Genomic DNA, 17,833 nt, shown 5'->3' on the forward strand with positions numbered 1-17,833 from the left:
AAAAGTAAGCAAGGAGCATTTAAATTTATTATATATATTTCCAAAAGCTTTTAAAAGAAAATATGAGATAATTAAATCAAGACAGTTGTTAGTATTTTACAATTAACTGTGTAACATGTTCAAAAAACACATAGTTGGCTGGGTGTGGTGACTCACAGGTATAATCCCAGCACTTTGAGAGGCCGAAAGGGGGAGCCCAGGAGTTCAAGACCAGCCTGGTCAACATGATAAGACTCCATCTTTACAAAAAAATAAGGAGACCCTCATCTCTACACAAAATTTAAGAATTAGCTGGGCATGGTGGCATGCACCTGTAGACTCAGCCACACAGGAGGTTGAGGTGGGAGAATTGCTTGATGCTAGGAGATTGAGGTGGCAGTCGGCCGTAATTGTATATCACTGTACTCCAGTCTGGGTAACACAACAAGACTCTGTCTCAAAAAAAAAAAGAAGAAAAAGAAAAACCAAGATTAGGAGTCAAGAAGAGAACATGCTTGTGCTATCATTAAGCAGATGTGAGACTTGAGACAAACACTTTACCTCTCTATACCTCAATTTCTTTCCCTGTTAAGTGAGAGGATTAGACTCTTACCTTGTGAGGAGAAACTGCCTTTCATTTGGAATCTGTTGAGGATGATAGGATTACTGATAGAAGTTTAAGAGAAGGCTGCCGGTACCTTCTCTCTGGAAATTCTCATTACTAGCTTGGAATGGGGCAAGGGAGATGCTGGGTAGGGGAAGGTATGGCAGCAGCACTTGACTCAGCTAAGGCTTCAAGATCTCCTGGTTGGGATACAAGCAACTGATGAATTCTGAGGACTCTTCCAAATCTAATATCTTGTGTGTAAAATGAAGCCATGTATAGCAGCCATCCTTGTTTCTTCCAACTACGGTTGCTTCCATGGTAGCATTTGTGTTTATGTACGTAGCAAAAAGCCTCAGAACTTGTAACTGTTGGTGTTTATTTCATTAAACTTGACCAACTTGCCAAATCAATTGAGGACTATAACACAGCAAGGCCAAGCAGAGAACACAGTTTTTTGAGCTATTTACACAGGAGTTTTGTTGATAATTGATCTTGACCTGCACATGTCTTTTAATATTCTGTTGGTTCCAGAATATTATTAGTCACTTCCTTTTTAACAGTGTGCCTTTTTATGAGGTGACTAAACTGCTGTTTAACCCTGCTACAAGAATGTGGCAGTGGGCTAGTCCAGACAAGTGCATGTATACTTGGTAACTAGCATTCTTAATAAGCTTGCTTCAACCTGCCACAAGTTAAAGCTCTGTGTGACTTTTCTAGCACATAAGTGACAACAAAATGGCTGGGGGGAGGGCAGAAGAAATCTCGGATTGTGAATAAAAATAAATAAGCTTTTTTGATTTGTGCTTTGGTTGGCAGTAAATGAAATGTTAGCCTCATGACTCAGTTTGGTTTAAAACCACCTCAGTAATCTGTTTAGTTGAACAGTAAGCATCTGAAAATTTAGAAGGGGTATTCCAGCAGACATCTTCAGGACTCCTTACCATAAAAAGCCTTACTTACATTGGAAATGTGATGTTGTAGAAAACTCCATGGCTTTTGGAGTTAAATTTGGTTTGCCATCTGGTACCTGATTTATCTCGGACAAGTTACTCCACCACTCGACGGTTGTTTTATGATTTGTACAATCATGATAGTTTTTAATTTACAGAGTTGTCATGTGTGGTAGACATATGTTAAGCACTTTTTATGTGGTTTCTGACTAACTGATGGTCTCTAGGAGTAGCTGTTTTAATTAAGCCAAAGAAAGTAATTATTGGCCGGGCGCGGTGGCTCAAGCCTATAATCCCAGCACTTTGGGAGGCCGAGACGGGCGGATCACGAGGTCAGGAGATCGAGACCATCCTGGCTAACCCGGTGAAACCCCGTCTCTACTAAAAAATACAAAAAAAAAAACTAGCCGGGCGAGATGGCGGGCGCCTGTATTCCCAGCTACTGGGGAGGCTGAGGCAGGAGAATGGCGTTAACCCGGGAGACGGAGCTTGCAGTGAGCCAAGATCCGGCCACTGCACTCCAGCCTGGGCGACAGAGCGAGACTCCGTCTCAAAAAAAAAAAAGAAAGTAATTATTGGTTATCAGATAGACAAGATATCTTAGAGCCTTAATAGTTGTTTGATTGGATACTTTTAAAATGGTTGTGAGATAAACTGCCTGAATTTTAATTTGGGTTCACCACTCAGTACCTGTTTGACTTTGGGCAACCGTCTTATTCTGTGTGAGGTTTAGTAACCTCATCTCTAAAATGGGAATTATAATCCTTACCTGGCAGAGTTATTATGAGTATTAAGTGGGGTAGTGCATATGAAGCACTTTGTGTAGTAACAATACATATTGAGCTCTTAATAGCAGTTATTATACAACTGTTTTTTAAAATACTGAATGGTGTCATGGGTATATGTATACATATGTCAAAAAGCAATACTTTAGGCTGGGTGAGGTGGCTCCTGTCTAGAATCTGAGCATTTTGGGAAGCCGAGGCGGGCAAATCACTTGAGGTCAGGAGTTAAAGAGCAGCCTGGGCAACATGATGAAACCCCATCTCTACAAAAATACAAAAATTAGCCGGACTTGGTGGCATGCATCTGTAGTCCCAGCTACTCAGGAGGCTGAGGCAGGAGAATCACTTGAACCTGGGAGGTGAAGGTTGTAGTGAGCCGAGATCATATCACTGCACTCCAGCATGGGTGGCAGAGTGAGACTGTCTCAAAAAAAAAATACTTTATATGAGGATATAAATGCGTGTATTAATAACACTGAATACTGCCTTATTGAAGTATAATTGACCTGTAATAAGCCATACATTTTTTAAGTGTATAATTGGATACATCTTGACATACAAATACATGGATTAAGAAGACCATCAGTGCAGTGTATTCAATGCTAATATCCAGTAGCATTCCCAAATCTGGATGAAATTACATCAGTGCCATGTTAGGATGATGATAAGCTTGAGATACGGTTTTTAAAAAATGTCTCATAATAATTGTTCTTCTTAAAACACAAGAGAATTGTATTTTACAAACTGAGTGAATAAAAGATACAAACAGTAAAGCTCTAGTTTGAATCTTGTTCAGTTGTGTTGGTGTGTGTGTCACATGCAGAGCAAGGAGTCTGCAGGTGACATAACCAAATCTCCTTAGTGATGTATGAAGATCATAGCCCATTAGGGCTAGAAGGGATCTGAGAGGCCATGTAGTTGGTCGTACCTATATTTTACAAAAGGAGATGTTAAGACTCTTGGTTACTGACCCAAGGTCCCATAACAAGTTTTATAGCTTACAGTACTCTTAAAATGTCTTAGTCTTTGTCATTTATAATTAGAAAAAAAGAGACTGCAAGCATGTATTTGGGAGAGGGTTAAAATTTGGCTATAAAATAAAAAATAATTTGAAGAACTAATTCACATATATATGAGTGTCTATGTATATATATGAATATATGTATATATGAATATCTATGTGTATATATGAATATGTATACATATGAATATCTATGTGTATATATGAATATGTATGTGTATATATATATAATTGAGACTGAGTCTCACCCACGCTGGAGTGCAGTGGTTCAATCTCGGCTCACTGCAACCTCTGCCTCCCAGGTTCAAACAGTTCTCCTGCCTCAGCCTCCTGAGTACCTGGGAGTACATGCTCCCGCCACCATGCCCGGCTAACTTTTGTATTTTTATAGAGATGGGGTTTCACCACGTTGGTCAGGCTGGTCTCCAACTCCTGACCTCAAGTGATCCACCCGCCTTGGCCTCCCTAAGTGCTGGGATTACAGGTGTGAGCCACTGCGCCCAGCCTACTAATTCATATTTTTAAAGAAAGAAGTATTAAGAATGGCCTTAAATGCTCTGAGGACCAAGCTTAAAATGATAATACTGTGTTTTACTAACAACTTGTTAGACATAGCCAGTGATCAGTCATGGTGGTTTACAGGAGTTTTCCTTTGCATATTGTCCTAGTATTTTATTTTCGTATGAAGAATAACATAAAGAATAATACAAGGAAAATATTTTATGCTTTGTTTATTATGTAAAGAAGAAACATCAAAAAGATTCTAAGATTTCACAAAAGAGCTTTTTTGTCTTCTCAGTTGTTTCAAATAATAGTCATCATTATTCATGAAAATTAGTTGCACATGTACACATTACATAGTTCAGCAGTTCTCAGCTTTTTGGTCTCAGGATCCTTTTTCACTTGTAAAGAAATCATCAAAGACCCCAGAGAGCTTTTGTTTATATGGATTATATTCATTGACATTTACCATTCTAAAAATTAATATTGAAGAAAATGTTTAAGATAACAAGTGAATTACATGTTAATATAAATAGAATTTTACACAAAGTAATTATATTTTCTAAGAATTCAGTAAGTAAAGTGACATTGTTTTTATACTTTTACAAATCTCTTCAATGTCTGTCTTAATAAAAGACAACTGGATTTTTGTGTCTTCCTTCTTCTGCACTAAACCTGTTGTAATGAATTTTTTTTGGTTGAAGATATGAAGAAAATCTGACCTCATACAGATCTGTAGTTGGAAAAGGGAGGAGTATTTTAATAGTCTTTTCAAATAATTATAGCTATTATTCTTTGATACTAAACTAGAACTCAAGAAGTGGTAGTTTCCTAAAGGTTAGTTTTATTTCTTTTATTTTAATTTGTGTGTGTGTGTGTATGTGTGGCACGGAGCTTTCTCAGGTAGAGCTAAATGTTACTTTCATTGTAGAATCTGAAACCCTATCAGTATACTTTTTGCATTAATACTTTGTCATAGTGAGATACATTGGTATGCCTCACACTTTGAATTAAACCTTTATCCATAGATAATTTTATAACATTATGCAATCACTGTTCATTTGGAGAATATTGGTCTTGTGAGTTATGCAGATTTTCCAAATGTTGACACATTATATGATATAAAAAATCACATCTATTAATATAACTACTGAGCTCATCACAGAGGCTTTAAGTATTGAGAAGCTGTCAAGCTCATGATGGCTGATAGTTTTTAAAACTCTGAATTTTTATGTGGAAACTCAAATTTTGTCATTCGCAATTAATACTGTCAAACCTGTCCCTTGAAGTGGTAGTCTCACTTCATTCATTTTGGAGAAAATGTTCAGCAATTAGGGATACTCAATCACAGGTTGAGTACCCATAATCTGGAAATCTGTAACTTTTTAAGTAGCAACATCATGTTGAAAGGAAATGCTCATTGGAGCATTTCAGATTTGGATTTTTAGATTCGGAGTGCTCAACTGTTAGGTATGTATGATGCAAATATTCCAAAATCCAAAACAGTTCTAAGTCTGAAACACCTCTGGTCCCAAGCATTTTGAATAAGGGATGCTTACCCAAATACCAAATCCAAATAACCAGTTTGTCTGCCCATCATTTGTTTAAGTAGTAATGGTGTTTCATGAAAAAAAGTGGCTGATTCAGCATATAACTCAAACACAAGTGCTTTTTCTTCAAGCCATCCATTGTGCTTTGGTATGCTGTACAAGTGCTTTATACATACTTCCCATTTGTCACATAGAATGTTAAAAGACATGTATTAAGAGTCAAAATTTAATTAAAAGTAACAATTTTTACTGATCTAACAGGGACATTCTTAAATGAAACTGCCATTTTTACAGAGAGTACATGGAACTGGAGATTTTTAACAGTTTGGTGCTACTACCTTAATTTGTGCTGAAGTATCAGCAGATTTGCCCACCGTTGCTTTTTTTAATATCAGTATAAAAACACAGTGCGGCCAGCCATGGTGGGGCTCACACCTATAATCCCAGCACTTTGGGAGGCTGAGACGGGCAGTTCACCTGAGGTCAGGAGTTCAAGACCAGCCTGGCCAACGTGTTAAAACCCCGTCTCTACAAAGATACAAAAATTAGCCAGGTATGGTGGCACGCACCTGTAATCCCAGCTGCTTTGGAGACTGAAGCAGGAGAATCACTTGAACCTGGGAGGTAGAGGTTGCAGTGAGCCAAGGTCGTACCACCACACTCCAGCCTGGGTGACAGAGCGAGATTCCCTCTCAAGAAAATAAATAAATAAAACACAGTGAAAAAGTCTAATGCCATTTAAGTATTATTATGAAATAATTTTTTTTTTTTTTTTTTTTGAGACAGAGTCTCGCTCTGTCGCCCAGGCTGGAGTGCAGTGGCCGGATCTCAGCTCACTGCAAGCTCCGCCTCCCAGGTTTACGCCATTCTCTCGCCTCAGCCTCCCGAGTAGCTGGGACTACAGGCGCTCGCCATCTCACCCGGCTAATTTTTTGTATTTTTTTAGTAGAGACGAGGTTTCACCATGTTAGCCAGGATGGTCTCGATCTCCTGACCTTGTGATCCGCCCGTCTCGGCCTCCCAAAGTGCTGGGATTACAGGCTTGAGCCACCGCGCCCGGCCTATTATGAAATAATTTTGACCTAATGGAACTCCTGAAAGAATCTCAAGAACCCTGTGCCTAGAGTACGTACTTTGAGAATCACATAGTTGGTATGTTCCTTTTTTTTTGAGACGGAGTTTCGCTCTTGTTGCCCAGGTTGGAGTGCAGTGACCCAATCTCAGCTCACTGCAACCTCCTCCTCCTGGGTTCAAGCAATTCTCCTGCCTCAGCCTCCCAAGTAGCTGGAATTACAGGCATGAACCACCACGCCCAGCTAATTTTTTTATTTAGTAGAAATGGGGTTTCACCATGTTCATCAACCTGGTCTCGAATTCTTGACTTCAGGTAATCCGCTGTCCTCAGCCTTCCAAAGTGCTGGGATTACAGGCGTGAGCCACCATGCCCAGCACGTGAGCCATTGTGCCCAGCACAGTATGTTCTTAACACTAAACACTGTAAGAAGAAAAGAAAAAACTTCAAGTGGACTTTGAGTATTCACTCACTGATGGAATATCTACTATGTAGCAAGTGTATTCTCATTTAAGCCATCCTCACAGAAAGCCTGTTAGGAAAGGTCATGTTAATTTTATAGAACAAAAAACTTAGCCTTTTTTTTTTTTTTAAAGACAGGTTCTTGCTCTGTCACCTAGGCTAGAATACAGTGGCATGATCTCAGCTCCCTGCAGCCTTGATCTCCTAGGCTCAGGCAGTCCTCCCATCTCAGCCTCCCTAGTAGCTGGACTATGGGTGTGTGCCACCATGCCCAGCTAATTGTTTTTTCTGTTTTTGGAGACAGGGTCTCACTCTGTGACCCAGGCTGGAGTACAGTGGCGTGATCATGGATCACTGCAGCCTTGACCACCTGGGCTCAAGTGATCCTCCTGCCTCAGCAACCCAAGTAGCAGGGACTACAGGTGTGCACTCCAGTACCCAGCTAATCTTTTGTTTATGTTTTTAGAGACAAGATCTCACTATGTTGCCCAAGCTGGTCTTGAACTCCTGAGCTCAAGCTATCCTCCTGACTTGGCCTTGCAAAGTGCTGGAATTACAGGCATAAGCCACCACGCCCAGCCAGGAAACTTAGTTTTGAGATGTAAAATATTGATTTGAGTGAGTAGTAGAAGTGAATTTGAACTCAGGACACTCTGAGTTTAAAAGTCCATTCTACACTTAGCTGTCTCCTGTTATTAAATAGAAAAAGTTCCTTTAGCAGTCAACAAGAATTTGTTAAGTGCCTGCCTGTCCATGGGTTACTTTTTAACAGAGCAAATTTATTTAATTTTGGTCATTTTTCTTCATATCTTGTCAAAAAATGATTTACCATCCTTATATTTCAATCATTAACAGCTGACAAGAACAATTAAATTCTTGCCTACTACAGCTACTTTTTCCTTAAGATGTGGTCTTAAAAATATAAATACTGTAAAATAATTATGATTTTTGTGAAAAAAAAGGTTTTCTTTGGATAATTTAAATGCATAAACTTTTTGTGTTGATGTAGTAAAATTGTCAATTTTTTTTTTTTTTTGAGACAGTCTCGCTCTGTCGCCCAGGCTGGAGTGCAGTGGCCGGATCTCAGCTCACTGCAAGCTCTGCCTCCCGGGTTTAAGCCATTCTCCTGCCTCAGCCTCCCGAGTAGCTGGGACTACAAGCGCCCGCCACCTCGCCCGGCTAGTTTTTTGTATTTTTTAGTAGAGACGGGGTTTCACTATGTTAGCCAGGATGGTCTCGATCTCCTGACCTCGTGATCCGCCCGTCTCGGCCTCCCAAAGTGCTGGGATTACAGGCTTGAGCCACCGCGCCCAACCAATTGTCAAATTATTTAATTGGACACATATACTTAAAATAATGTTAATATTATGTAATGTTAATTTACAAATACTGCTTTTGTATCTACCCTCACATTTCATGATATTTATTCAAATTCTATAGGCATTTTTTATATATAAGCATCATCATCACCACTAGGGTCACTTTTTTTTTCTTTTTGGTTGACATTGTAAAGACTAAATAATTGAATGAGATAACTATTCTTGTGTTAATTAAGGAACAGGCTAACTTAGAAAGACCCCAAAATACAAGATGACAGTGGGCTTCTCTCATGGAACACCGTAGGTGAGGAAGGTGTTTCTGCTAAAGACATGTTTTCTAGAGTCCATCCTTCTCACTGGACATTTTATTTCAAGCCACAGGTATTCTTCACAGACTAGTAAAAAGTAATGTTTGTTGAGCCACTACTGTGTGCTAGGCATTTTCTCATTGCTTTACCCAGAAACTCAACCTTATTATCCCTACACTGTGGAGAAAGTAGTAATCAAATACTACCCCTATCTAGGTGTCATTAAGGACAGTTGTAATTTTTTCATTTGCTTATTTTTTTGTTTTGGTTTGGTTTCATTTGTCCTATATATGTATATTCATCGTCTTCCCAAGACATTTTTCAAAGAATCTTTTAAAGGCAGGTTTACAAGGACTTTTAATACTTGCAATTGTGAGATTATACCTCTAGGATAAGACAATGTCTTATCATTGTCTTCTTTATTAACCAGTTTTGACAAGTAAACTCTCTGAGAATCTGAAGCATCATTGATTCAGGTTATTTAAGGCTAATCTGTTTAAACAGTGGATTGAAAATGAAGTACTGAAAATGAAGCACCTGTAATAGGAGAACTTTTGTAACTACTCAAATATAAGGCAGCTTCCTTTAGGGTAAAACCTAAACTTAGGTTTTTATATATTTTTGGTATATGTATCTTAGGGAAATGTTAAATTCTGTATCTCACCTACAATTTTATATTTCTATCCTTACTGCCCTCAGAGTTAGGAAACTGAGGTATTATTCTGCTAATCAGAAAAGTAGCAGACGCACATTGAGGCAGTGAGGGATTGGGGGCAAGTGTGTATACTTTGCCTTATTTGGGGCTCATTACAGTTTCCTGGAGCCTCAATCTATCATCTAATGAAAATTAGCCTTGGCTACCATAACATCTCATGTGTGGAAGAATTTCAAATTTTCAAAGCCTTCCTGGTAATGCAATACCCAGGATACTAGAGTTAACGTTCTAATCTAGCTTCAGCAATAATAGAAAATACCTGAAAGGTAAAATCCTTTTGTGAAACATGGCCGTGTTTTGGTTACAAATGATGGATTCTACTTTTTGCAGATGTGTCTTGCTGAATCAGGGCTCTCTTATCCCTGCCATCGACTTACAGTGGGAAGAAGATCTTCACCTGCACAGACCCGGGAACAGTCAGAAGAAGTAAGCCTGGTTGCCAGCTTTTCATTGAACAGAAGGCCCATCCCCCACCTACCTGCCCATTTCCCTTTCTTTTTTATCTATCAGAGCAATGAATAGATAAAGTTAATATAGCATTAATTATATCTTGGTAAATTCTTGAAGGCAGAAACTGTCCATGCAAGGTTATTACTAATGTGCTCCTTCTTTCTCTGTTAGTTTTATGTTTCAATAGACAGAATTCAGGTGGATTGGTTGAAATGATTTTTACTTAGAACTATCAGGCTAACAAAGAACTTTCTAGTCTGGGCACAGTCACTCACACTTGTAATCCCAGCACTTTGGATGGCTGAGGCAGGCAGAGCACATGAGGCCAGGAGTTCGAGACCAGCCTGGCCAACACAGTGAAACCCCGTCTCTACTAAAAATACAAAAATTAGCCAGGTGTGGTAGCAGACACCTGTAATCCCAGCTACTTGGGAGGCTGAGGCATGAGAATTGCTTGAACCCAGGAGGCAGAGGTTGCAGTGAGCCGAGATCGCGCCACTGCCCTCCGGCCTGGGCAACAGCATGAGAATGCATCTCAAAAAAGAAAAAAGAAACTTTTTTTGCTGTTGACTGTGTAGTAGAGTAGATTCATGAGGATTGACCCTGAAAGTCCTTTAACTCATTGGGTTGGAGCACTTACTATGAGACAGACACTGTGCTTCATATTTTTAGAGAACAAAAATGAGTAACACTGTACCTATACCAAAGTGCTCAGAGTCAAGGGTGATAGATAATAAAATAACAGTAGCCGGGTGCAGTGACTCACGCCTGTAATCCCAGCACTTTGAGATGCCAAGGTGAGTGGATCACCTGAGGTCAGGAGTTCAAGACCAGCCTGACCAACATGGAGAATTCCATCTCTACTAAAAATACAAAATTAGCCAGGCGTGGTGATACATGCCTGTAATCCCAGCTACGCAGGAAGCTGAGGCAGAAGAATCTTTTGAACGCAGGAGGTGGAGGTTGTAGTGAGCTGAGATTGTGCCATTGCATTCCAGCCTGAGCAATGAGTGAAACTCCATCTCAAAAAATAATAATAAAAAGATAATAATAATAGTGATGGCATAATATAAAAAATGCAGTGATAGTGTTGCACACAAGTGTCCTAAAGAAACATAGAGAAGGGGCAGATGAGATTGAACATGTTTGTGTGTGTGTTGTACCTATTTGGGTCTATGTGAGCCTAAAGAATATATATATATATATTCTTTTTTTTTTTTTTTTTTTTTTTTTGAGACCAGAGTTTCACTCTTGTTGCCCAGGTTGGAGTGCAATGGCGCGATCTCAGCTCACCGCAACCTCCACCTCCCAGGTTCAAGCGATTCTCCTGCCTCAGCCTACCAAGTAGCTGGGACTACAGGTGCCTGCCACCACACTCGGCTAATTTTTGTATTTTTAATAGAGACGGGGTTTCACTATATTGGCCAGGCTAGTCTTGAACTCCTAACCTCATGATCCACCCCCTCGGCCTTCCAAAGTGGTAGGATTACAGGCATGAGTTACCGCGCCCAGCCCGAGCCTAAAGAATATTATGAGGAAATACCTAAATTCTGTTCCATGGCTACAAACAGCACTTTCTTGCTCAACTCTGACCCATGGTTATAAGGAAATGGGAAAGAGGGCATGGATGTTTTAACTTACTCATTTAAGAAATATTTATTGAGCTCTTACTATGTGCTAGGAAAAGTCATCACCAGGACTTTAAAAGTGTATACAATGGAGGCCATAACTAAATAGCACAGATGAGCTTTATTTAAACTATATATATATATATATATTTTTTTTTTTTTTTTGAGACAGGGTCTCACTCTATCACCCAGGCTGGAGTGCAGTGGCACAATCTCGGCTCACTACAACCTCTGCCTCCTGGGTTCGAGTGATTCTCGTGCCTCAGCCTCCCGAGTAGCTGGGATTACAGACATGTGCCACCACACCCGGCTCTTTTTTTGTATTTTTAATAGAGACAGAGTTTCACCATGTTGGCGAGGCTGGTCTTGAACTCCTGACCTCAAATGATCCACCCTTCTTAGCCCTCCAAAGTGCTGGGATTACAAGTTTGAGCCACCATGCCTGGCCTTAAACTAGAATTTTTTAAATTAGAGCACAATTCAAGTATTTAAAAGCTTAGGCTAGTACAATAAAAGAAATTTTCCATTTACATTCTATACAAAATGTGGTTGCTCATTTTTATTGAACCTGCCTGTATATTTTGGACACCCATTATGGAAGCGAGCACAGGACTTGTTCAGCAATCCTTTGAATATGTACCTAAACATGTGAGAGAGAGGTGGAGCTACGTAATTGAGGCTGTAGTCTATAGTCATCCTGTGAAAATTATACTTTGCCACTCTGGTTTTTAACATGTTTTAGAAAACCACAGAGAAGGAAACTTTTTCCCCTGCTAATAATATGACTGTGCTATATTATACCATACTGTACTTGGTCTGCAAAAATGTTTATTACTTTTCAAGAGACCAAACTTTTTTTTTTTTTTTAAGCACTTTATCTCACTAGCCCTTGTGAAAGAAAGATAATATTGAGTTTCACTGCTTGGCCGAAATTGCTGGACATAATTTAATGAGATATTTCTTTAAAGTGCTTGAGTCTGTTTTTAATGGCCCGAGTAGGTCATACTTCCACTCTTTAATGGATAAACCCACTAACATTAAAAGGTGGCTAACTAGCCCCAACCAAAATTTTTCATTATTTTGTGTCCTTTCTGAGAGGTGACAGGTAACTTTCACTTCATTTGTTTCCTTCTCTCACCCTCACCATTATATGTGTTATTTGCGTGGTCCCATCAGCAGAGAGAAGCCAGTTCCATATAATGAAGAGCAGTATTTGTAAGGCTAGCACACTATTTAGGTTATTTTGAGAAAATGGTAGTGTGGGATTGGGAGGCTTTGCCAAACTAAAACAGTCTCAACCTCGGTAATATCTTATTATTACTGAGTAATAATATCTTATTATTAGGAGTTCTGCCCTCCTATAATAACCAGTTTCATTTTTGAGCAGCTTTTTCTGTTGTCTTCCTTATATTAAGTTGAAATACGTGTAATTGTACCTTCTACCCAGTGATTCTGCTGCCTTTCCGATTCTACTCTTCTCCTACATGACTTTGTGTGTTTTAAGACAATCATCTTTTTTTTTTTTTTTTTTGAGACAGTCTTGCTCTGTTGCCCATGCTAAAGTGCAGTGGCACAATCTTAGCTCACTGCAGCCTCCTCCCCACAGGTTCAAGCAATTATCGTGCCTCAGCCTCCCAAGTAGCTGGGACTACAGACATGTGCCACCATGCCCAGCTAATTTTTGCATTTTGAGTACAGACAGGGTTTCTCCATGTTGGCCAAACTGGTTTTGAGCTCCTTACCTCAAGTGATTTGCCCTCCTTGGCCTCTCAAAGTGCTGGGTTTATAGGTGTGAGTCACCGCACCTAGCCAACAATAATCATTTTGCTATTGACTTTCTTAAACTTTGAGTTAGGAAGGAAATATTTGAGACCAGCAGTTACATTCAAGTTTTAGATTTTATGGATTGTAGTTGTATGTCCTTTAGCTGGGATAATTTTGATTCTTACATCATATCTCTGGCCCTACAGACACAGTTTCTTTATGATCATTTAATTTTTTTTTCTCATCCTCCACTTGTTCCTGAGCCTCCGTTTAATGATTTTCCCATATTTCTGGGTGCCTAGCTAGGTACCAATTTATCCTCAGTTGCTTGGGTGAGACAGTGTGGGAGCCTTGTTGACCTTGCCTCCTTGGGAATTGTTCAGTTCTCAGTTGACAATGGAGAAGGAGAGGCAGTCCAAAAACTTAACAACAAAGAAAGTTTTAATGTCATGTTAAAAGCATTAGTTTATAACTATGGTTAAAGAAACATTTATTGAATGCTCACTATGTACTAGTCAGATGAATATAAATTGATAATTTTGTGTTATATGATTAATGAGAAAATTGAGGCCAGCATGAGATGCTAGAGAAGTATAGATAATGGGGGTGGGTTGTAACTTTCAAGAATGTTTGCAGGCAAGAACCTTGTTTGCCTTTCTCCCCTCTGTAGCTCTAACACCTAGCATAGTGCCTGGCATGTAACAGACACAGAGTAGTTATTTGTGAATGAATTTTTTTTTAAATAAAGAAAATAAAAGAAAAAAAGACTAGAGGAGGTGACATCCAAATTGGATTATAAAGAATGAGTCACAGCCAAATAAAGAATCAAAGGAATCATATTCCATTCAGAGAAAAAAAGCATGATTTGACGTAGCAAATTAGAAGATATAAGTGTAGGTAGGGTTGCTGTTAGTGCAGAAGAAGGTGGGGGGGAAGGAAGATAAGGGATGAGGTGAAAGTGAGTAAGTCTTATATGACACATTGAGAACTTGAACTGTAGAAAGCAGTAAAAGACTTTTTGTTTTTTCCTGAGATGGAGTCTCACTCTGTTGCCCAGGCTGGAGTGCAGTGGTGCAATCTCAGCTCACTGCAACCTCCACCTCTCGGGTGCAGGCTGTTCTCATGCCTCAGCCTCCCGAGTAACTGGGATTATCACCATGACTGGTGAAATTTTTGTATTTTTAGTAGACGGGGTTTCCCCATGTTGGCCAGGCTGGTAACTCCTGACCTCAAGTGATCCACCTGCCACAGCCTTCCAAAGTGCTGGGATTGCAGACATGAGCCACCGCACCTGGCCAGCAGTAAAAGACTTTTAAGTGGGGAGTGATATCTCCCCACAAATACACATTTTAATGAAGAGTACTCTGCTGTGCACAGGCTAGATTTAAGGGAAACAAGAGAGAAGACAGAGAAATCAGGTATGAGTCTGTTGTACTAGTACAAGCAAGAGATAATGGAATCCTCAATGTAATACAGCACATTAACAGAATGAAGGAAAAAAACATGTCATCATCTGCATTTGACAACATTCAACACCCTTTCATGGTGTAACTAAGAATAGAAGAAAACTACTTCAACGTAATAAAACACATATGTGAAAAACTCACAGCAAACATCATAGTCAAGATCATCAAGATTGAAAGACTGAAAAACTTTTCCTCTAAAATCAGGAACAAGATAAGAATGACACCTTTCTCTTTTTTTTGAGACAGAGTCTCGCTCTGTTGCCCAGGCTGGAGTGCAGTGGCACAATCTCGGCTCACTGCAACCTCCGCCTCCTGGGTTCGAATGATTCTCCTGCCTCAGCCTCCCAAGTAGCTGGGACTACAGGAGTACACCATCACACCCAGCTAATTTTTGTAATTTCAGTACAGACGGGGTTTCACCATATTGGTCAGGGTGGTCTCGAACTCCTGACCTCAGGTGATCCACCCGCCTTGGCCTCCCAAAGTGCTGGGATTACAGGCATGAGCCACCGCACCCTGCCAAGAATGACCCCTTTCACCACTTCTATTTGACATAGTACTGGAAGTTCTGGCCAGGGCAATTAGGCAAGAAAAATTAAAAAAAAAAAGGAAGAATTAAAATAATCTCTGTTCACAGATGATATGATTTTATATGTAGACAACTCCAAAGATTACATTTTTTAAAAAACTATTGGAACTAAAAAATGAATTCAGCAAAATACCAGGATACAAAGTCAACACACAAAAATCACTTGCCTTTCTATAAACCAGCAGTCAACAAGTTGAACAGAAAATTAGAAAAACAATTCCAATGACAACAGCATCATACAGAATAATACTTAGGAATTAACGAATAAAAGAAGTGGAAGACTTGTACTATGAAAGCTACCAAACATTGCTGAAAAATTAAAGAAGATATAAATAAATGGAAACACATTTCATGTATATGGGTTGGAAGGCTTAATATTGTTCAAATGTCCATAGTGCCCAAAGCAGTCTACAGAAATCCCTATTAAAATTCCAATGACGGTTTTTTGCAGAAATAGAAAAACTTATCCCAAAATTCATAGGGAATTTCAAGGGACCTTGAATAGCCAAAAACAGTCCTGAAAAAGAACAAAGCTGGAGGACTCGCTCTTCCTGATTTCAGTGTTTAGTAAAAAGATACAGTAATCTAAACAGTGCAGTGCTAGTATAAAGACTAACATATAGACCAATGGAATATAATAGAGAGCCTCAGCACACCAGCATGTTATGATAAAATGGTTTTTGACAAGGGCACTAATCCCATTCAGTGGAGAAAGGGTAGTTTTTTCAACAAATGGTACTGGGAAAACTAGATATCCACATGCAAAAGAATGAAGTTGAACCCTTACCTAATATCATATGCAAAAATAAACTCAAAATATATGAAAGACTTAACTGTAAGATCTAAAACAATACAACTGTTAAAAGAAAACATAGGGCAAAAGTTTTGTGACATTGGATTTGGCAATGATGTCTTGGGTATGACACTAATGGCACAGGTAACAAAAGAAAAAATAGAGAAATTGGACTTTGTGAAAATTAAAAAGTTTTGTGCATCAAAAAATACTAGCAATGGAGTTAAAAAGGCAACCCATAGAATAGGAGAAAGTATTTGCAAATCATACATCTGATATGGGATCAAAGTCTATGAAATATAGAGAACTCCTAAAACTAAGTAATATAACAACCCAGTTAAAAAATGGGCAAAGACCCAGAGCTGCAAGACTGCTACTGCTGTAGTTGTTCTGGCCTGGGAACTCAGCCCAGCAGCCTTGACAGTCTCTGGGTGTGTGACCTACCACTCCTCTCCCTCCCTTCTACCTGGAGTCACCTGAGCTGCTCCTGCTTGGGTCTAGAATCCCTCCTCAGCAGAGTTCATATTTTTCAGGTGCCTAAGCACCTGAAATCCCTCTGTCCCAGAGCCACCCCAGCTGCTGCCTCCATGGGTTCTTTGGAGGCAGCAGCTGGGGTGGCTCTGGGACAGAGGGATTTCAGGTGCTCCATGGATTCTTTGGCCCGGGGACACAGCACAGCTACTGCATGTGTGCCTGAAAACAGCTCTGTGACCACTCATCACAGGCTTCACACCCACCACTACATGTACCTGAGGCTTACCCCAGCAGCTAGACTACCGCATGCTGCCAGCCCTGGCTGCCAGAGTTTTATGTGTATAAGTAGCTGATCCTGCCCTTGGCTCCTGCCCCTACCACGGTGCTTGCAATCACAGATGGCCCTGCAGCTGCCCACATATGCACAGATAGTCTAATTCCTGTCACCAAACCCTAGCTGGCCCCTGCAATTTAGCATAAGCAAGCTTCCAGCCCTGACCATCCCACGTGTGCTCTTACAGTCTTCCCCATCTCCTGTTTCTGTCTCCAGCACTGACCCCAGTGCATGAGCCTACATCTGGATCTGCTGCCAGAGGCATGTCTGCAGCCAGCCTCTACACCAGAGGATGTGCATTTCACTGGCTCTGGCCTTCATTGTTGCTAGCCATGGCCCTTTGTTGCTGGACACAGAGGCACAGCAGAGGACTCCAGTAGCCCTTGCAGCCTCTGCAGACCTCCCACAATTTTTGCCATCAAGGATCACACAGGTGCCAATGTCACAGACTCTTAACTGTCTGAGCTGACAAGACTCAGTGTCCCCCCTAGACCTCAAGTTACCGCACACACCACACTTGGTATCTTGTGCCCTTAGACCCAGTGCCATGCCCCAGAGTGCCTCTCTCCTTCCCTACCCTCTCTCCACACCCACAGGTGAAGGTCTGTCCTTACTGATGGCAGCCCATAAAGTCTGGAAGAGGTAACTTTTTCATCAAATGCACACATACCTTTGCAAGAATACAAGGATCATAAGGAATTTGGGAAAGATGATACCACCAAAGGAACACAATAAACTCTAGTAACTGACCCCAAAGAATTAGAGATACATGAATTGCCTGAAAAATAGTTTAAAATAAGTTCACATTCACCCTGGGCAAGTAGTGAGACCCTGTCTATACAAAATATATAAAAATTAGCTGGATGTAGTGGCACGTACTGAAACTTCCGCCTCCCACATTCAAGCGATTCTCCTACGTCAGCCCCCCAAGTAACTGGGATTACAGGCATCTGCCACTGCAGCAGGCTAATTTTTGTGTTTTTAGTAGAGATAGGGCACCACGTTGGCCAGGCTGGTCTCGAACTCCTGACCTTAAGTGATTTGCCTGCCTCGGCTCTGAAAGTGC

The 17,833-nt window shown here is 40.2% G+C and overlaps 1 protein-coding gene across 4 annotated transcripts in view; it reads left to right on the forward strand.

The window, feature by feature from the left end:
* FAF1 (Fas associated factor 1) overlaps positions 1 to 17,833 on the forward strand; it is a 534,320-nt gene that overhangs the window by 370,741 nt on the left and 145,746 nt on the right. For all 4 annotated transcript variants that reach the window (XM_033226429.1, XM_033226430.1, XM_033226428.1 and 1 more), the window contains one exon: positions 9,600 to 9,695. In XM_033226429.1, the coding sequence (XP_033082320.1) occupies positions 9,600 to 9,695 (96 nt within the window). The remainder of the gene's footprint in view (positions 1 to 9,599; positions 9,696 to 17,833) is intronic.

The sequence above is a fragment of the Trachypithecus francoisi genome, unplaced genomic scaffold, assembly GCF_009764315.1.
Source record: "Trachypithecus francoisi isolate TF-2019V2 unplaced genomic scaffold, Tfra_2.0 Lachesis_group12, whole genome shotgun sequence".
NCBI classification, from domain to species: domain Eukaryota; kingdom Metazoa; phylum Chordata; class Mammalia; order Primates; family Cercopithecidae; genus Trachypithecus; species Trachypithecus francoisi.